We start from the raw sequence: 21,160 nt of genomic DNA on the forward strand, positions 1-21,160 counted from the left end.
AGAATGTGTTGACATATGACTGTGAGATATTTCTAGGTAATTTAAGTGTAAATAAATGACCACAACATTCCCAACTGCACGAATAGGGACGCAAGATCAAGAAATCGAAACTTTGCATGCACTGTTGAAACAGTTATTGGCTGATCATCCACAAAACGTATGAATCCAATTGAAAAGTCACAATTGGTGGCGATTTGTCATCGGCAATCCTTTACAGATTTTCAGTAATATTTTCAAAAGTGCACTAAAAAGTATGATATATCGAATTGTTAACACATAAGACAGCAACTTTCAACTTTATTGGTTTTGGGCAATTGGTTTTGCAGCAAGGTATACAATACATGAAAAAAAACATAGTCATACACAGAAGGAGATAGGGGGTGACCTGAATACCAGTGGGCTACAAGACCAACAATAATCACTAGTGACCGATTTTCCCATTTCCAAGTGTACAAAGCACAGCATTAATAACATCTAAAAAAGCGGCAGAATGACGAAAAAGCTACAAATAGCCACAATAAAAGTGCAAACTGACAAGGCATGTTGAATACATGATCAACATCTCTCTTCTCTCATAACACAGCAGCAAAAAAGACAAAGATACTCCTGAATGACACTTTAACAGGCACAATATTGATTTATTTGCTTAAATGCTGCAGCAAGACATAAGAGTTTGAAGGACGTCAACCCGTAACATATCAGTAAACAGTGCACTCCTTAGTCCTAATTGTTTTCCTAATATGTAGAGTTTGGCTGTGGTAAATATGATAAAAAATATTAATTTGTTGCAGAATGCCATTGTTGTTTGAGTCCAGGTATTTAGATTTATAAACCATGCGTGCACTTTTAAATTGAGTATGTAGGTGCATATATTGAGAATGTGCAACCTTTTTGTTATTCCCTATTTAAAATCACTTGATACCGTACTGCAAGGCCGCACTATAGTAGTTATGTGCCCACTGGGGTCGTGAATGATAAAATGCACTTATGGTATACTTTAGATAAAAGCACCCACGTAATGGCACATGTAAGCATTAATATGTGAGGCATGAGCAGTTTTAAAATATTCATCACTGGCCTGCTGAGTACTGCAATATGCCCTGCATTAATTACTGAATATCATAAGATAGTCTTTAGTTCTACTTGGTTATAGTCAGACATAAAACAAGTCTATCTACGATATGAATTTAACCAAATTGTGGAGGAAGAGGTGGTTGTGTTCTGCATTAGTGGTCTTGACAGCCATGAAAATCATCAGAATTATTACTCATTTTACCCTGACACACATTCCCCAGTTCCTAACCATCCCGCGGTCAGAAACATCGCACAGTTGACATCTATCACCTACTACAGATCTGTCAGCTTTGAATGGGCAGTGACCGCTTTTGCCCTCTCTTGTGGCTAAAAGGTGAACAGCAGTTGCTCCTGCTGTGATAGAGGTCTGCGCCAAAAGGGAAGACCTGCTTTGAATACTAATTGAGAGTGCATAACTTCGTGAAATGGGAACATATGACACTGTAGGTGTATCGAGCCAACCAAAACAGGCTTGTCCCAACATTTCTATAATCGCTGACCAACCGTTTCAATATCTGTCGAAATGAAAAAGTATCTCCCAAAGCAATAAGCAACAGCCCACACTCTATCCTAAGTGATATTCCCAAGACATGATGCTCCATTTAAAACGAATAGAAGACAGACTGTAGGATACTGTTGAAGTGCTTAGATTGATTTTCCAGAATAGTCAAGAACTTGGATTATACTTCTATGTGTGTGTGTGTGTACAATCATGGCTCACATCTACATCAAAGCTCTAGGAAAGTGCTTTGCAATGCCACACATATTTATATGCACATCGGTGGGCACAAATAGAGGTAAAATATGTACAATCTCCATCATGACACACAAAGCATCCTGATGTGACGGTATTGCTATTATCCGGATTTTGTGCCAATATGCTTGGAAGAAAACAACCAGACGCGCAAGAAAACACATACAGACACCCTCACACACACACACACACACACACACACACACACACACACACACACACACACACACACACACACACACACACACACACACACACACACACACACACACACACACACACACACACACATTATAGACACAAAAATGAGGACAGAAAGAAAGAGGAGAAAGATCCTAATTGCTGTAATTATGATCACCCACTCAAGGAGCGCGAAAACATTGTGCTGAAATAACAATTACAAGCTGTTAAATACAGATTCTGTAAAGAACCTCATTACAAATCAGTTTTCATTTGACAGGAAAAAAGTTGTGGATAAAGTTACATTATGTATTATCTAGTAACTTTATGGGCCCTATTTTAACGATCTAAGCGCACGGTGTGAAGCGCTTAGGGTGTGTCCAAATCCACTTTTGCTAGTTCGCCAGGCGCATGGTTCAAAAGGGTTGTACTTCGTGTCTTCATTAATTCATAGGTGTGTTTTGGGCGTAACATGCGATAAACCAATCAGAGTGTCATCTCCCATTCCCTTTAAAAGCCAGGCGCGTTTCTACCTTGGCGCATTGCTATTATGTAATATTTTTATTTGTAATCTTTTGCATGTTTGTTTGCTGCTGCACTTCCCTGTGTGTGTGTGTGTGTGTAACAAGCATAGTGTGCGCACACTGTGCATGAGCCTAGGCGCATTTTATTAATTTTCTGTTAAAATAACAATGAAATGCTGCGCTATTGACTTTAGACCAGGTTTTTGTTGGTCAACGGCACGATCACTTCCCGCTGCCTCAAGATAGCAATACGCCAAGAATGCACCTGAACACACTTCCATGTAAGACCAGCACGCCCATGGGTGCAAAAATGGGCGCAGGTGCATTTGCTATTTAAACGACGTGGGCGCCGGACTGGAAACTGACAACTTAAACTTTAAGACCGATGCAGTTGTCAACTGCTAAAACTAGCAAAGACACTTTGCGTCAGGCTTTGTGCTGCGCTGCGCCGGGTGCAAGATAGGGCCCTATAAGTGTCCTACATTCCTCAACGAAGGTCACAAGACAGCTGGTACACAAAGGAAAAACTTTATAAAAAATCTAATTCAGTGACTGCATTTCCTAAAGACGACAGAGACTGTCTCATGATTATTACACGCTGCAGTCACTTTCAATGTAGCACATAATGAGATAAAAACCATTGTGTCTGGCTTGGACCAGCGTGCCCCTCATTTGAATGGTGGCAGCTGGTCTGAGAGGCAGGGAGACAACAAGGACATGGCTATGACCTGCTTTGAATGGGAGACTGCTAATTAGAACAGTGATTACTGGTTGTTAGCGCCGCACCGGGGACATGCCTGAAACGCTGTGAGAGGGCTGCAGCTGGGGAGTTAACACAACCAGGGAGAGAGAGAGAGTTAAACAGAGAGAGAGGGGTGGGGGAGAGGGGAAGAGATAGGATTGGAAAGAGAAGAGATGGCGAGCAGGAAGGATGAATGATAAAGGAAGAGGTTAAAGAGCCCCTACTCCTTTTCGGCATCATATGTATACTCTTGGAGTCTACTAGAATAGGTTTACATGTTTTGATGTTCAAAAAACATTTCATGTTGGGCGCCCAGATAGCTCAGTTGGTAGAGTGGGCGCCCATATATAGAGGTTTACTCCTCGACGCAGCAGCCGCGGGTTCGACTGCGTCCCTTTGCTGCGTGTCATTCCCCTTCCCTCTCCCCATTCATGTTTTCAGCTCTCCTGTCAAAAATAAAAGGCCTAAAATGCCCAAAAAATAATCAAAAAACATTTCATGTTTCTCATACCGCCCACTGCTGCAGCTCCTCTGCCTGAAACGCTCTGTCTGCTCTGGCCCGCCTTCCCGAAAAAGCCCAGTCTGCTCTGATTGGTCAGCTGGCCCACTCTGTTGTGATTGGTCAACCAAATTCAAACAAGCCGCTGGGCGGGCTGTGTCTGCTCAGGCAGCACCTACTGTATGGGCAGCACATAGGAAAAACTGGGCTGGTTTTCTCAATCAGTGACATCACTAACTGAGGAATTTCAAACAGGAATGTGGGCGAGGCTTTTCAGGCAGTTGAGAAAAAGTGCTGTCTGTGGGAGAGAAAGCTCCATTTGGAGTGAAGTGTTGTTTTTTTTTTACTTTATGCATCTACTACCCATAGAAAAAACTATATAGCACACTAAAAGACAGGAAAAATCCAATAGGGGCTCTTTAAGAGAAAGTGAGACAGAGAGAAATGACAAAGCAAGTGAGAAAGAGATGGAGAAAGATTAGGGCACAAACTAAGTGACATTGAGATTACAAGAAAACAATGAGGCAATAAATAAGGGTGAGCTTGAACCTTTGTTCCACCAAAAATCCGGAACAGCCATCTTTGCAGAGGACAAGAGAGGAGGTACAGACAATGAACTGGAGTCTTATTTTGGTGTTGGTAATGTGCGTAGAGCGCGAACGAGCAGATGAGAGACGACACGGCTAAACACTGATTATCACAGAAAAACAACTTTAATCACGGTCACATCAAAATATCATTCTGAACAAGCCTTTTTCTGCAGGGCCTGCAGCACGGGCAGTACCAAAGAACATAGGATTTCTTTGAATCAAGGTGTGTGTGTGTGTGTGTTTGTGTGTGTGTGTGTGACTGGGGAAGACTCTAGCCTGGACTCAGGTTCTGGATGGTCTCGCGACGTTCCTGGTAGAGTGAGTGGAAGGCCCGGGCTAAACCGAGGAGCGCCGCGTCACAGTTCTCCATCTCCTTCTGCAAGAGACAAATATGCAACACATGGTTGATGGGTGACGTTCTTACATACACTGTAGTACAACCCATTTGGTGCAATTTACTTACGTAGTCAAACAAGAACACAATTGTCTAACTGAAATACACTTACAGCTGATGTCTCGTGGTACTCCAAACCCTGGCTTTGAGCCCATTCCTGGGCCACGGACGCCTGGACCTCCCTTCTAGCAGACAGGTCCGACTTGTTGCCCACCAAGACACCTGAGACGCAAGCAAACACACACACACACACACACACACAAACGCACACGCACACACCAACAGATGACAGCAATATCGGTTTGTACTGTGGTGTATGTCGGCAGCAAAGTAATAACTTTCTGTACCAATACATATTTGAAACTAGAAAATGCATTTCCTGCAGAAAATGCGTGGGAATGCTGAATAGCTGAATTGCAAAAGCTAACTGGATAAATAGCTTAAATCCGTAAGAAGAAGTTGAAGTAGTGAGAGTAGTAGAAAAAGTGGAAATCGTTTTAATAAGTATGAATTTCATTAAAAATTTAAAAGTTGACGCTAAACTCAACTGTTGGCTTTAAAAGTTGAAAAATGACAAAATATATAGAACATTGTGAGGTCTGAGTATATTTTCTAACTGATAATGACTCACATATGCAGAAATATGAAACAAATTGTATGAAAATTCTTAAAGCCCAAATGCATTGCACCGCACTGCTGAATAATCTGGAAAATTGTCAGAGAAGGAAGCTAAACTGCATTACCTTAAAAAGGTAAGAGCTGAAATACATTTCTAGAAAAGCTGGAAGCTAAACTGTAATACTGTCAAAAGTGGAAGTTCAAATAAATTGACTAGAAAAGACTGAAAGAAGAAATACTTTATCAGACATATACACTGCATAGAACGAAAAAGCATCAATCTAGCTGAGATGAGATGTGAAATATATTGCCTGAAAAGAAGGGGGCTGAACAACTTTGCATTGAAAATGAAAAATGAAATGCAATCATGACAAGGATGTTGAAAAAAAAAATAGTTTGATTCGTATTAAGGCACCGAAGAGAGGGAGAGACAAAGAGAGAGAAAGAGAAGGAAAGAGAGAGAGAGGGGGGATAGAGAGACAGAGAGGGAGAGGGAGAGAGAGAGAGGCAGAGGGAAAGAAAGAGAGATGGAGAGAGAAAGGAAGAGGGGGGGAAGAGAGGGAGGGAGAAGGAAGGATGGAGAGAGAAGGAGAGAGGGAAAAAGAGAGAGCGAGACAGGGAGAGAGAGAGAGAAAGAGAGAGAAAGAGGGATAGAGAGGGAGAGAGAGGGAGAGAGAGAGGCAGAGGGAAAGATAGAGAGAGAGAGGGAAAGAAAGAGAGAGAGATGGGGGGAGACAGAGACAGAGAGGGAGAAGGAGGGATGGAGAGAGAAGGAGAGAGAGAGAGTAAGAGAGGGACAGGGAGAGAGAGGCAGAGGGAAAGAGAAAGAAACAGAGAGATAGAGAGGGGGAGAGAGAAGACAGACAGTGGAAGGCCAGAGATATAGACTACTGTTCATATTACTGTCTGTAGTATCTGTGTGTGTCTGTGAAAGTGCTGTCATGGTAACCAATGGCCAGTTAATGTTTGTAAACATCCTTTGAAGACTAATCAGTTAACGCATGACACCTGCTGAAACTGTCAGCTGGGCCAAACTGCAGCTCAGAGACCCTGAGAGCGAGCTCTCAAATAAAGGCTCTGACTGGCAAAACAATAACTGCTATCAGTCAAATGACGTCATCCTGAGCACCACAAGGCCTTTGTGAACGTATTGGTATAAAAATTATATGGATAAACGTACAAATGTGGGCATATCAGCGATTTAAAAAAGTGGTTCGTTCTGCTGAGGACTTTTATCATTGCAGCAGATGGAGGAAAATGTGTTACTCTCATCATTTGGAAGCTTGCCGAGCCCAAAGTATAAGACATATCGCTTAACTGAGCACATTGTCTGAAACTAGACAAAAATACCTACGTTTTGATGTATAAAAAACGTAATTGTGATATTAGATAATAAAAAGATATTGTGGGTCGTGAGAGCAATTTATAGAGAAGGAACTAAGATAATTTTTTTAAGGCTCTGTGCTGTAGCTGTGACATCATCCACTCTAAGCTGCCCCATACACACTCATTAGAAATGCAGAAAAATCCTGAAAAGATCACTAAACTTAAACAGCTTTTTCACAAAAACTGTAAAAGATATCAAACTGAAAAGTAATAGCCGGATAGCTGAATATTCTGTGAACATTTTAAAGTTTGTTTGGCATCTGTAGGTGAAAGTATGAAGGAGCTGAAAAGTTTGGGAGCGGAAGAAGATTTTAAGGATTTGAAGCAGGCTCTCATTCACTTCAATGTTAAAAAAAAGTGTTAAAAAGCTTAATATTTTAAAAGTATAAATAGTAGAAAAAAAGTTGAAGAAGTCCCATCATTAGCTGAAAGAGCTGAACATTTGAAAAGTTGAATGGTTTTAATAGCTAAAAGTATGCAGAAGTTACGCTGAGCAAAAAAACGTACGGAATAAAAAAAATGGCGGAAGGAATAACAATAGTTGGAATGCTGTAGAACAGCATTCCCACAATAAATTAGAAACAATCTCTATGTTCACCTAGTTCACCATACGTTCAACTGTAAAATGTCCAGCTCAGTATACGCCTTTGTAACAATTCTTAAATGTATTTGTTAATATTTAAAAATTGATAATTGACTGATATTGCAATCTAATCTGTTTGTATTTTCTTGAATACCCCTCTCTGTATCGGCCTTAAAGTCCAGTACCACAATAGAAATGACAAAAGAGTTATCAAATTTTGACATTTTCGACAGTCCGCCAGGGTTTGAGAAATTCTTTGACCAGTAAAGGCTGTTTTATTCTTTTGCGGCAACTCCACGCCATCGCTTCTACGACGTCGTGACCCCTTCGGAGTTCTGCGTCGGGGTTGCTTTGCATCGCCATAACGCTAGGGGGTGATAAGTCTGAGGTTATTTGCGAGGTGTCTGCCAGACAGTTTATGTTAAGTTAGCAAGCAAACTTTAGCACAACTGCCCACAAAGTACTGCTTGCTGGCGAAGTGCTAATTTCAAAACGTTACTGACATATAGACACTTTACAAACGGACAACCCCGTCATTGCAACCAAAATATGCCTGAGTTTCCCCACAGTAGGCTGCTTTTTTTTGCACTTCTGGTTAGATGCAAACTGCATTTCGTTGTCTTTGTACATATACTCTGCACAATGACAATAAAGTTGAATCTAATCTAATTTTGAAACACTATCAACACACAGGACGAGTTGACCAATCACAGTCCTCACAGGCCTCGATGCGAAGTTGCAAATTTTTGGAGGTGCACGTTGAGCTACGGCGGAGGCTCGGAGGGGGGTTCGCCGCGACGCAGAGGGGTCTGCGGGGGTACGCCGTCGATTCGACGCAGAAGCATAAAACAGCCGTAAGAGTTTTTACCTGGAATGTGGAGGCCTTGGCAGTGAGCACGAACTCTCTCCATCCAGTGGCTGCAGTTGGCAAACGACTGCTCACTGGTCAGGTCAAAAACCAGGCACAGCAGCGACAGCTCACCCCACTATGGAACGGTAGCGTAGGGGGGGAGAGGGGGACAGACCATGAGTGCAACAGAGTTAGTATCACCAGTGGTGGAATGTAACTAAGTACATTTACTCAAGTACTTACTTACTTAAGTACAAATTTGAGGTACTTGTACTTTACTTGAGTCATTTCTTTTCATGCCACTTTCTACTTCTACTCCACTACATTTCAGAGAGAAAAATTGTACTTTTGACGCCGCTCGGCAGCTTTAGTTACTTTACAAATTAAGATTTTTGCACACAAAACATATTATTATAAATTAAACTACCCAACAATATAACAGGTACAGCGGAAATGATTAAATGATTAAACACTTAGTTTTTTTGTTTAGTTTTTAAGATGATTTTTTTGGGGCATTTCGCCTTTAAAAAGGTGCAGTAGGTAAGACTTATAAAACTAACTTTATGTCATATTTGCTGAAACTGACCCTATGTTCCAGTAGAACTACATGAAGCAGGTCATTTAAAAAACCTGCAGCCTGTAGTGCGATTTGCAAAAATCCACCGCTCCCTGTTCAGATGCTCCAATCAGGACCAGGGGGAGTGTCTAACTGCATGTCAATCACTGCTCATGCACACGCATTCATTCTCCCTTGTGGGGGGAGGGGCTTAGGAAACCGTTTTGGGCTTTACCTGAAAAAGGGGGGGAGGGACTGAGAAGTTGTTGATGTTCAAATTTTTGGGCTAAGTCCTGGATCTTCCCAATCCTACCTAAAGCACCTTTAATCACCAGGACAGCATGAAAGGGGAGAGGGGGGGGGGAGACGTGCAGGAAACCTGACGCAGGTCAGATTCAAACCCTGGGCCTCTGTGTCAAGGAATACACCTCTTTATATGGTTAAACTGTTGACTGACTGAACTGTTTTGATCGTTTCCAGTTTCTAAAATGTGAGGATTTTTCTACATTGAGCACTCTTACTTTTAAAACTTTAAGTACATTTTCCTGATGATAGTTACTTACTTTTACTTAAGTAACAAAGCAGGACTTCTACTTGTAACAGTGTGGTTTTTTTCAGTGTGGTATTAGTACTTCTAGGATCTGAATACTTCTTCCATCACCCAGTATCACATCAGCCTACTTCTTTCTACTTCTGTGACAAAGTTATACTTCAGTAGCTCCCCTGTGTTTGTACTTTATGTGAGGATGTGGAGCCCTGGATGTTCAATTTCACTAGTTTCATGCAAATGGCAAAACTAGAGAAGCAATCTCTAATCTCGAGAAGCAGTCTCACCATTTTCTCGCAGGCTTCCACTAATGCCTGCTTCCCTGCAGAGTCTATGATGTAGAGCTCCTGGAGGGGAAAGGCGAGAAGAGAAGGGAAGAGGTGTTAAACGTGAGGATTTATTCCAATTACATGATTTTTAAACTTCCTATTTTCTTTGGCAAGGGCATTCATGTTCTTCTTACGATGCTGCCCTATTGCTTGCTGAATACAGGATGAGAAAATAACAATATTAAATGTCTGGGGAAACTTCTTCCACACTGAGTGATGGATTTCCAATTCTCACCACCCACCTTCTGTGTTTTAGCGACTTTTTGAAATAACAAATAAAGCCCAAAAGCGGTGTGGTGGACACAGGATGAAAAGACAACGGCTGGACTCACCACACTGTCGGTGGTCTCTGGGATGTTGACACATTTTATCAGCAGCTCCACTCCGGTTGTCTGCCAAAGCAAACACAACAAATATTACACTATGATCCTGTCCCATCTGTCGTACTGCACCATTGTTTGGTCCCAGGCTAGCCAAACTACCCTAAAGCCTATTGAGGGGCTTTATAACCGTGCCCTAAAAATTTTAGATAACAAGCCCATTCGATTCTATCACTGTTACATTTTAAATAAATATAAAATCTTAAACTTTGTTAATTATGTTAATCTTAGATACATACAGTTGTTTTTTAAATGTTTAGCTGGGCTTGCACCTGAACCACTTTGTAAATTCGTGAACAGGTTGGAATCTTCAAGATCCACAACATGCTGCTGCATGTGGAGACTGTAAAAATTCCATTTTGTAAAACCTCTTTTGCCCAAAATGTTTTTTCCGTGAAGGGAGCCAAACTGTGGAACTGGCTCCCTACAAATATAAAGGCTATACCCAAATTGTCCACCTTTAAAAAATTAGTAAAAGCATGGTTAATACAGCAGCAGCAGTGTGATCATGCCATATGAAATACATAGCTGTGTGTATGTGAGGTGTGCATCTGTGTGAGTCCGAGTTAATGTGTTTATTTACTACACTTATTTTTATTGCTGTTAACAGTTTTTTTGGACATTTTATTGTATTCACTGTAAAAATGTGACTTCTTCTATTATTTGAACTGTTAAAAGCCCTCCTAGGGACAGGTGTTGCGAATTAGCCATGGCTACAAACACTGTGATACAGGCATCGGATTGTTATTTCTGTAATAATCTATGTTTTTTGTATCTGTCCCTATTTAAATAAACTACAAATAAATATGTCAATTATAATGCTGTTTGTGTAATGTAAAGCCGGCAGTCTTAGTTGTAAGTAACAACTATATGGATGTGATTATAAAAAATAAAATAAAAAAAATCTGCCATTTGCTGTACCTTACTGTAGTGAGTGTATTATCGGCTACATTTTCTTATCAGAATCAGAAAAGGGTTTTTTATTGCCCCAGTAAGTAACACCTAAGGGGGAATTTGTCTGAATGGTGCATACATACACAAACAAGCATATTATGTAAACATAAATAAGCGTATAAACAAATATATACATAATAGCTGTTTAGCATAAGAAAAGGGAGGCTGAATGGGTTGATGTGTGTATATGTCTTTGTTTGTTCATATATATATATATATATATATATATATTGTAGCTGTTCCTGACAACATGCATTTTACAGCACCAACATTCTTACTACTGTGGCTTTTATAGAAGAGGTAGAAGAGAAGAGACATTTGGTTGTCACAGAGTTGACGCCATAAACAGCAGCACAACAAGCTGTCTGATGTGATTTATTGTTAATGTCGAAACATAAGCATCACTAATTAGCGGCTTGGTTTGCCTTGAAAGCAGCTTCACCGTCCTGATTAAATTGAGTATGTTTGTAAGAATGATTCAAGCCCCCTTTGGGCCCAGCGGTGACGACAATTAAGACATAGTGAGAGTCTGAATTGTTAATGGAAAAGGAGTGGAGGTTTGCTTTTATACAGGGTTGACAGTTACCACAAGCTGATAGTTAGGCTGTGGTTTCTAAGTCTTTTTTGGCAGATTAGTGGCATTACCTCGAAGTTGAGGTTTGGATGATAATTCTCTGTGGATTTGTCACTATGAGCGACATCTTTTACATACAAGTACATACAAAAATATTGATTATAGCCACTTAAAGTGCTCATATTATGCTCATTTTCAGGTTCATAATTGTATTTAGAGGTTATATCACAATAGGTTTACATGGTTTTATTTTCAAAAAACACCATATTTTTGTTGTACTGCACATTGCTGCAGCTCCTCTTTTCACCCTGTGTGTTGAGCTCTCTGTTTTATCTACAGAGTGAGGCATCACACTTCTGTTCCATCTTTGTTAGGAGTCGCACATGCTCAGTACCTAGGTAAGGACTACTAGCCAGTCAGAAGCAGAGTATGAGGGCGTGCCATGCTAGCAGATAGGCGAGCATTATAACGTGTGTTACAAAGTGACGCACGTTTGTCTCTGAAGTAAAGGCTGGACTACAGTAGAGCTGTTTGGAGCAGTTTGTGAGTCCCTTTGGGGTGGACTTTGGGCTTTTTCATTTTGTAAACCTATAAGGTGCACAAAAAAAGATATATAACACAATAAAGGAAAGGGAAAAAGCCAAAAAGCATAATATGAGCACTTTAAACAAAAGACTTCATTGTTCTCAAATGTTGAATGTTGTCCGTACAAGCCGTCATACAACAGCCGCGAAAACCTAAATTGGCAAAATTTGGATTTAAGTTTGTATCATCAAAGAATAGCCTAAACAGAATTATGATTCTGACCAAGAACTTGGAACTTGACAGTCGTCACTGTGGCTTGTAAGTCTTTTTTTGGCAGACTAAAATGACCAAAGATGCTGTTTTCTCTCCTTTTTTTCTCGTATGGTGGAGGTGTAGAGTTGAAGTGGCAGATGGGTTTCGGAGTCTGCCCAATGGTCGTTTCAAGAAAGGGTAGCCGTTTGAGCTTTACTGCAGAGATTGGAGACACAAGTAGCTGAGGTTTTTTTTTTTTTTTTAAATGAATACAGGGCAAGGTGGATATAAAAGCAGAGGGTAAGGAGGATATGATAAATATGGCCTTATCATGTTCTTCACAAGCTTGGAGATCTAATGAAGTCCTAAGTGGACTAGATGGTTGCAGGCTGCCTTTCGACACAATGTATGAGATCAGTGGTAACCTTGAAGAAGCAAGCCAAGGTTTCTTCACATCAGCACCAAAGTCTAAATTGATCTGATCTCCTGAGCTCAAACTGGCAGAGACTTGAACACACACGCTTTTTCACGCTCGCTGCCACCGTGAAACACACACACACACACACACACACACACACAACACACACAACACACGCGGCACTATCTTTGTGGGGACCCGTCATTTACATAATGCATTCCCTAGCCCCTTACCCTAACCATAACCATCACAACTAAATGCCTAACCTTAACCCCTAACCATAACCTAATTCTAACCCTAATCCTAAAACCAAGTCTTAACCCTCAAACAGCCCTTTAAAGTTGTGGGTTCCAGCATTTTGGCCCCACAAAGCTGTCGGGACCCCACAAGTATACTGGACCGGTTTTTGTACCCCACGAATATAGTTAAACAAGAGCACACACACACACACACACACACACACACACACACACACACACAAAGACCAACATTTACCTGATTCATACACAGAAACAGTTCATAACAAAGATCCAATGGTACACACACACACACACACACACACACACACACACACACACACACACACACACACACACACACACACACACACACACACACACACACACACACACACACACACACACACGCGCGCGATGCGGCAGCCCCACATCGGATCGGTCTAATGAGCTGGTGAGATGCATAGGAAGCCTCTCGCTGGAATGTCAATGAGGGCCTATTAGTTACAAATAAGCTTGGAATATTGCTAACGGCCCGTCTGACATTTTCAAAGGAGGACGTGAGCAGAATGGCCGACAGCCTCTGCTACCCTTCAAAATCAAAAGTTGAAGAACATGAGGGATGACATAGGCGTCTGCACAAGAAAAGAAAACTCTCCAAAGCGCTGGTTTCTTTTTCACATTCGACTAAATGGAAAGGACACGCTGTTCCCTGTTTCCACCTGCAGTGAAATCTCAAAAGATGAAATCCAGCCAGATACATTTAACACTACTTAAAACTGCTGCCTCTTCGACAGGAGTGTTAGGTGCTGTGTTTATAGTGGTGTAAGTATGCACAAAATGATATAAACAACATAAAGACAATTGTGCTGTTCTTAGAGCCTTATCAGAGTTTATCCTAAAAGTAGTCTTGCATTGCCAGATCTATCTCCACAGCGCTGTGTCAGCGCCCGGAGTATGGTCTGAAATACACCACCTAACTTTTCTGGGATAGGGTAAAAAAAACACTCTGGCTAGTTTGTATTTCCTTAAACCAATTACAACCATCCCGCTAAGCCCCAATAGCGAGAGGGGAGATAGCGAGAGGGGAGGGACATTTGGGACATATCCCAGCTATGTACATCTATTGAGAAAGACTAACCTAAGAGTAACAGCAGAGTAAAGGTAATGCAGTAAAATTAAAAGGTGTATCTCTATCATGAATGTGCTCAGCTAATCTAAAGGCAATCTGAGGGTATTTTAGCTTGAGAATGGCCCCAAATAAAAGCTCAGGTCGGGGAGAAGTTTAAGGCTGGCGGTGATGCCAGACAAAATGGTCAAAAGACAGACAAAAGGAATTATAAATGAATACTTTTGTCAGGACTATGAATATCCATGCCAAATGTGAATCTGATCAGTAGTTGTTGGAGTATTTCTAAAGCTTCCCAAATGTTTAAAAGGTTGCAATTTAGAAGATAACTGAAATTTAGAAAAGATTCTCACATTCTTGCTTTTTCTATTGCTTCTATCACTACCATCATGCACAACATTTAATATACATAGTAACTCATCAAAAATGTATTGTGAGCAGCTTTAAAGTGGCCATATTATGCTAATTTTCAGGTTCATAATTGTAATTTGAGATTTTATCAGGATAGGTTTACATGGTTTAATATTTTAAAAAAAACACCATATTTTTGTTGTACTGCACATTGCTGCAGCTCCTCTTTTCACCCTGTATCATGTCTCTGTTTTTGCTACAGAGTGAGACCTCCCAACTTCTGTAAGATCTTTGTTGTCAGTCGCACAAGCGCAGTAGCTAGGTAAGGATCGCATGAGCTAGCTAGCTGTTTCTCCAACTTCAGCCTGTACAAGGCAGGATTAGCCGGGAGACTTCTTCTAAACGATGGCGCACTTCTTTTGCGTGGAATACCTGCAGAACACAGGGACATGTAAGTAGTTCTATACAATTTATTTTGTAGATTAGGGTGAATTTGTGTGTGTTGTAACAGTGTTTTGCCATTGAGAATGAGCTAGCACACTAGCGCTAGCATGCTAACGGTTAGCCCCCTAGGCCCCTCGTCGCGGCTAGTGACGTAGAAAGCCGTGCAGATTTTGACCAGCTCACCCGGAGACTGAAGGCAGGACACATTCAGAAACCTGTATCTCACTCAAAACAGCATGGATGTTTTTTTTTTCAAAGTTTGTATGTGTGTGGAAGCACCAGAGACACAAAATAACACCCCGAATCCCAGAAAAAGTCATTTTGTTTCATATTATGGGCACTTTAAAGTTTGGGAAGGTGGATTTTGTCTTACACAAAGCACTTGGTGTCAAGTGAGCAACAAGTTAAAAATATTTCAGCTGATATCAATAGCAAGCGGCTGGCTTCAATAGGTATTTTAACAGTTGCATAGCAACAGGAGAGACCGTGACCAGCAATTTCCCATGAGCATTTGTTTCAGTGCATTCAGCTAATAAAGTGGTGTCTGGTAGACACACGACTTTGATCTAACGGTGCCTCAGTCAGCTCATCCCTTTATTTTAGGTACACATGCTAACCTGCATGTTTTCTCTCTTACTTTCAATGTAACATTCCTTGACATTTTTTCAATTTGTTTTATTGCATTGTATTTTTACGGTTTTATTTTTTAATAGTATGCAGTAATACAGATGTGTTAAGGCTTGCCCCGAGTTCAGAAAGCACATATCCTAGGCTAGTGCAAATTAAAAATGCAGCACTATTGCAACACCTTTAGACTTGTTAATACTCCTAGTCCAACATGAACAGACATGCACAGCATAGCAAGCAAGTGGCCTATGCAGTATGGAGAAAGTCAACGCTGTTGTACAGTGTGAGTGAGTGAGTGAGTGAGTGAGTGAGTGAGTGAGTGAGTGAGTGAGTGAGTGAGTGAGTGAGTGAGTGAGTGAGTGAGTGAGTGAGTGCTTGTTTACTACCTGTTCTGGTGGCTTTCCAGAATCCTGCTGTATTAATTATCGACGTTGCTGTCACCTCAGAATCCCCAAAACTGCTGACACAGCAAGAGCTACACACACACACACACACACACACACACACACACACACACACACACACACACACACACACACACACACACACACACACACACACACACACACTTGGCTCTTGTCCAGTATTTACCCACCAACCTGTTCTGTACCCTAACCAGCGACAAGGCTCAATACTAAACTCATGAATGAATGTGTGCATATTGAAGTTAACGCATGCACTGCACCTGCGTGTATATCGCGTGCATTTAGTCAGTAGCCCTTGAAAAATTGACAGAGGGAATCAGTGAGCAGCCATGACCTCATATATCACAGAGTCAGGTTAATGACACAGTTCCCTTCCTTGTGCAGATTAGCATAAATAATGTAGATTGGCCTTCTCTGCATCAGCATTAATTGGCAGATTATGCTGTTTTGCATTTCGATGATTCCTGTTGTAGACTTAAGAGACCTCTGCAGGTCCTTGAAAAGATTGCGAGGAGGAAAGATTATCAGATTCCATTATTAGACCTAATGATTTCCAACTGACACATAACTACATCTTGGGTAAAGCAATTGCTATGACCTTAGGGAAAATGATCTAATATTAAAACGGATATTTTGATAATTGCCTAATTCTAAAATTATTGTTTGATTGAGTACATTGGAAATATGTGACTGCACATGATCAAATATGCAACCCTGCTCCAAAAGTACTTTATTATGGCTCCACTGCACTGTCACATGGATCAGGGTATGCCCAACAAATGCCTCCTGCTGTGTCTTCTGGGCTAACAATGAGCCAGAATTAAACTTTAAGAGAGGCTCCTTCAAACCCAACGCAAAACCTCAGTTACCCCACCAGAATGTAAAAATTTAAGCCTGTTGCTAGTCCCCGACTCAGAGCACAGCCCAATCCCTAAATCCTTACACCAGTTGTTTTACAAACCGATTTCTCCGTTGTGACTGTGTGATGTGAATACAATGCAGTATATCATTCCAAGGAGTGTTACAGTAGTACACCGCAGTATATTTGGAACTGCATGCCCTTGATGTGGGTCATCGTGACAGTATTACACCAGAGATCAAACCGGCAACATTTCATTTTCTCTGTGTGTTCTAAATGCTCTCACCATGCTGTAGTTCTTCTGGAAGAGAGTGCGGTCACTGTGGAACATATGGCAAAGGGCACTTTTCCCTACTGCAGCATCTCCTACACACACAGACAGAGAGAGAGAGAGAGAGAGAGAGAGAGAGAGAGAGAGAGAGAGAGAGATATTTGCCGATTAAATTCACATTACTTTCTCTGTCAGGCAGAGTTTGAACGCTGAGGTTGCCAAATTATGCGGTAGAGTACATATCCAAACACAGCCAAATTTACCAGCATTTGTTTAGTGTCAAATATCTACTACCTGTAGTGATTTGTTGTGATGTAATGATTGTCACAACATCTGAGTGTTATTACTGAAGAAAGGAGAGACAGCTAATTTTTTGCGATTTGCACACTGACGATGGTGATACATACATCAAAACAATTTTTGTAACGTTACGTTTGGGATAGTATGAGACAGAGGACAATTTAGGTATCTATAGTGTTTAACGCCTAAGTTGAACTGACTAGACTGTGTTTAGTTAGATACTGGTTAGCTGAAGCTAACGTTAGCCCTTGTGTGGTTAAGTAGCAGAAAGGAGGACTAGCTAAACTTACAAAACCTTACCGACAAGCAGACATCTCGCCCTCAACTTCACCATTACAGTGGGGAACTTCCAGACACGGTAAGTAAACGCTCTTGTTTTATTAATGATGCAAAACAACCTCTACTTTCTGTTTTTAGCTGGCTCATCTAGCTAAATATCTTCTGATCCTCAGCAGACGGCAACATGGACACAACCCGTCTCTTAGCAACCGGCCACAAAGGCGTTTCATTGGTCCAGCGAGCTGTGCTGTCATTGGCTGGTTGTGAGGACGTAAAATAGTCTTGTGGGGGGTTATATTCCCGTGAGGTTGTCTGTCAGGCAAGCTTGCTCAAACTGTTTACAATTAACGCCACTTATTGTAAAATTGGCGTATCAAACGTATCAAACTTCAACCGTGAACCCAATCTTAGAACCCAAGTTAGTTTGGTGAAGTTTGTTACTCGGGCAAGGTAGCACGGTATGCTGGAATGTCTAATACATCCATAGTTGGGGAGTTAGAACAAACCACGTTACCTGAAAGGCAAATATAGGGCATTAAAACCCCGGTTTCAAAGCAATGCCCGGTAAGAACACTAGATGGCGGACTTTCTTGCCTCAACATCACTCAGTGTGATCACAAATCGCTTTGACAATGGGATTTTATTTATTGTGGTGTTTATAACGTTGTATCGCTTTCAAATTTTTTATTTAATATATATAAATTTATAATATTATTATAGCTTTTTCCAGACATAAATCAATGTCCTGAGTCATTATGAAGTGGTAGACGAATCCATTTTATTTCCATGAGTCTAATATTTAATCTTTCCTTAGACACACTGAGGCATCTTAGTTATATTATGGTTATGGTTGAGTCAACTTGTTTCCCTCTCCCCCTCTCTTGTCTAATGTCTGTTTGAAAAAAAAAAAAATATATATATATAAATGAGAAAGCGCGTGACTCCTTGTGGCAATCCTGTGAGCATAAGCGCGCCCCCCCCCCCCTCATAAACACGTGCGCATGCTGGGTGTTTTAGAGGTGGAGCACGTGACAACGGAGGCGCGTTCATGTGTTCGCCACCGAGGGAGAGAGCATCATCAAAACACTGTCGTACAGCTTCCTCTGCCCGGATATCGAAAGAGGACGACAGGGAATTTAGAGGTTAAATTAAAAAAAAAAAACAACAGCAAGAGAGAACGGGGAGGCTGTGCGCCAAGGAGCCAAGAAAGAAACCAGAATCCATCCCTGCAGAAGCGGCAGTGGTAGTAGAAGCGGGAGCAGATTCGAGAAGATTTTCCGTGTCGGTTGCCCGGTGCTCCACACACCCGTGTGCCTTTGAACCAGCAGCGGGAGGAGGGGAGGACCAGAGAGGAGGCTGTGCAGAAAGGAGGAGGACCATGGAGGGGATGCAGGCATACGGAGCCGGGAAAGCCGGAGGAGCCTTCGACCCCGTCACCTTCTTCCAGCAGCCTCAGACCATTCTCCGCATAGTGTCTTGGGTGAGTGACCGCCCGGTCAAGTCAGAAAACCCCCCAAAAAATAAGTTTCTTGGTTCCTACCTACAGAGTGGCTAGCCAGAACTTATAAATTCCCTTTTTTAAACGTAAATGTGGGTTTTCAATGCCTTGTTTTTATGTGTTTAGGCCAATCTAAAAAAGGGCCCAGATAGGCTTCATATAGGCATAGTAGCTAATAATAAAGATTCCTGTAGGATCATACCATGATCATCATCATCATCATCATGATATCAGGATATGATGTAAACATCCTATGGCATTGAATTATATGGTAATGATCTTATATTTTGTATCAAATTTACCAACATAATAGTAGTCTTTGATATTCCCATTGTATGTTTCTGGTAGGGCATTTACATTAGGCTGATGTAGGCCCACCCAGAATAGGTCCTGATCACTGTTTATAACATTAACTGTCCTCTAATAATATAGGCCCTATTAGTTAGCAACTATTGTTTTCTAATAAGCATAGTGAGAATACACATACGCTCTAAGGATTTCCATAATTTCATAATAACTGTCCACCCTCCCCTTCCCAAAGACAGAGGAGCACTAATGAATATAGCAACAGGAGTTGTAAGATAAGTAGTTTTAGGAAAATTTGGAAATTGCGGATTGAAAATTCCACATGAATGCCATTTATGTATGGACTAGCCTGAATTCTTTGTTCAGGAATCATTTAACCTCCATTTGCTTTTTCATTTCTAACATGATCGTCACTTGGGATAAGGAATACAGAAGTGCATCAAAAAGTAGGAGAGACAGACACAGTACAGTACATGCCACTGATGGAGAATCATAAGATTATTTCATTAGGTTGGGAAGCATCAAGTAAAATAGCCTATCTGCTGCTTTCCTTTCCACTGCCTGTCTCTTGTTAGTTGTATTCTGTTTAAATACATGACATTGAAGGAAAATGTAATATAGGCTGAAGGCCACCTTGATTCCACATGTAACTGCTATTAAAGAGAGTTTATTGGTGCAGAACTACTGTATGACGTACCTCTCCGAGGATGTTCACTAACATTTTTAGACGTCACACTTTTAGACTGGCATGGATCCATAAACGCTGTCAAGCCGTAAAACAATGGTCTTTCAATGGTGATTAGATCAAGATAAGTGATCAATAACTGCAAGTTAAGTTTCCTGTCTCAGATTTCCACAAATTATCATCTTGTTTACACTTCCCCTTAAGGAATGTGTAAAGCTACTCTTTAAATTTAGCTAGTTTTTGTTGTAATGCACACAGAAAACACAAAGCGTCTGTTTGCCTTTGCAGTCCTGCAACCCAGCTAAATACATAACGACTAGCTCTGCTGGAATACTCTGTAAGGTAAAGCGTAAAGTATTCAAGGAAGGCCATTCTTTTACAGTCTACCCACTTTACAGCACAAAGTCTCACAGTTAAGATTATTTCTTATTCATAGGACGGTGTCTGGGTCTGTGTGTCCTTAAATAACGCCAAGAGCCTTTTAAAGTATGCTGAGAGGATAAAGAGTCAGGTGGATTCATGCGGATACACAAGTCATACTTTCCAGTAAGGCAGCAAGTCTTTCCGGCATGCCGGTTGTTGCAAACATGGGGTCACGAGGGCTGATCTGAAATTGCTTGCCAAGATTAAGAACATTAAAGGGGACGTTTGTTTTTGGTGGAAATGTGTACAAAATAGACCCAACTACTAATGCTTTGGGTAGTTTCATGTCACCCAGAGTTGGGAACAGAAAAAAAAAATAAAAAAATTTGATTGTACGTATTGTAGTTTAACTTTCCTTTCATAAAAAACAAAAACAAAAAAAGAGTACCATAAAGTATTTGAACGCTATCCTATTTCTGTCCCTTGTGACTACTAGTGTGACTGATAGCAAACTTAACGTTAACATAACTGCACATCAACTGTATACAAACCACATGTAAGACATGTGAAAATAGGTTGTGAGTGTGTGAACCGTTGAACTCTGAATGGCGTGTGAAGGAGAGTCATGTGGCTATTTGGTGGACCGTAAAAAGACTTC

The 21,160-nt window shown here is 41.1% G+C and overlaps 2 protein-coding genes across 4 annotated transcripts in view; one reads left to right on the forward strand and one right to left on the reverse strand.

The window, feature by feature from the left end:
- Positions 1 to 4,467: 4,467 nt before the first annotated feature.
- ift27 (intraflagellar transport 27 homolog (Chlamydomonas)) lies at positions 4,468 to 17,882 on the reverse strand. Of its 2 annotated transcripts, none has more exons than XM_039815557.1 (7): positions 17,672 to 17,882; positions 17,087 to 17,166; positions 9,959 to 10,018; positions 9,585 to 9,644; positions 8,213 to 8,330; positions 4,870 to 4,979; positions 4,468 to 4,739 (listed from the first exon to the last, which is right to left on the reverse strand). In XM_039815557.1, exons 1-7 carry the CDS (start codon positions 17,703 to 17,705, stop codon positions 4,635 to 4,637), a joined length of 567 nt encoding a protein of 188 aa, XP_039671491.1. In that variant the 5' UTR covers positions 17,706 to 17,882; the 3' UTR covers positions 4,468 to 4,634. The 2 variants fall into 2 exon arrangements, with proteins under 2 accessions (XP_039671491.1, XP_039671499.1); XM_039815565.1 differs by having other exon boundaries at positions 17,662 to 17,882.
- A 790-nt stretch (positions 17,883 to 18,672) lies between these two features.
- Positions 18,673 to 21,160, forward strand: part of LOC120564266 (synaptogyrin-1-like) — a 34,507-nt gene continuing 32,019 nt past the window's right edge. Inside the window, exon 1 of one of the 2 annotated variants that reach the window (XM_039809135.1) lies at positions 18,673 to 19,130. In XM_039809135.1, the coding sequence (XP_039665069.1) occupies positions 19,029 to 19,130 (102 nt within the window). In that variant the 5' untranslated portion in view covers positions 18,673 to 19,028. The remainder of the gene's footprint in view (positions 19,131 to 21,160) is intronic. The other variant, XM_039809129.1, reaches the window with a different exon arrangement.

This window comes from Perca fluviatilis, chromosome 1, assembly GCF_010015445.1.
Source record: "Perca fluviatilis chromosome 1, GENO_Pfluv_1.0, whole genome shotgun sequence".
Classification (NCBI taxonomy): Eukaryota; Metazoa; Chordata; class Actinopteri; order Perciformes; family Percidae; genus Perca; species Perca fluviatilis.

Bases quoted from the DNA above. Each gene is read 5' to 3' on its own strand.
- ift27 (XM_039815557.1), bottom strand. From the start codon at position 17,705: ATGGTGAAGTTGAGGGCGAGATGTCTGCTTGTCG. The intron at 17,167-17,671 runs GTAAGGTTTTGT...CTGTGTGTGTAG, and splicing joins GGCGAGATGTCTGCTTGTCG to GAGATGCTGCAGTAGGGAAA. The intron at 4,740-4,869 runs GTAAGTGTATTT...TGTCTCTTGCAG, and splicing joins AGTACCACGAGACATCAGCT to AAGGAGATGGAGAACTGTGA.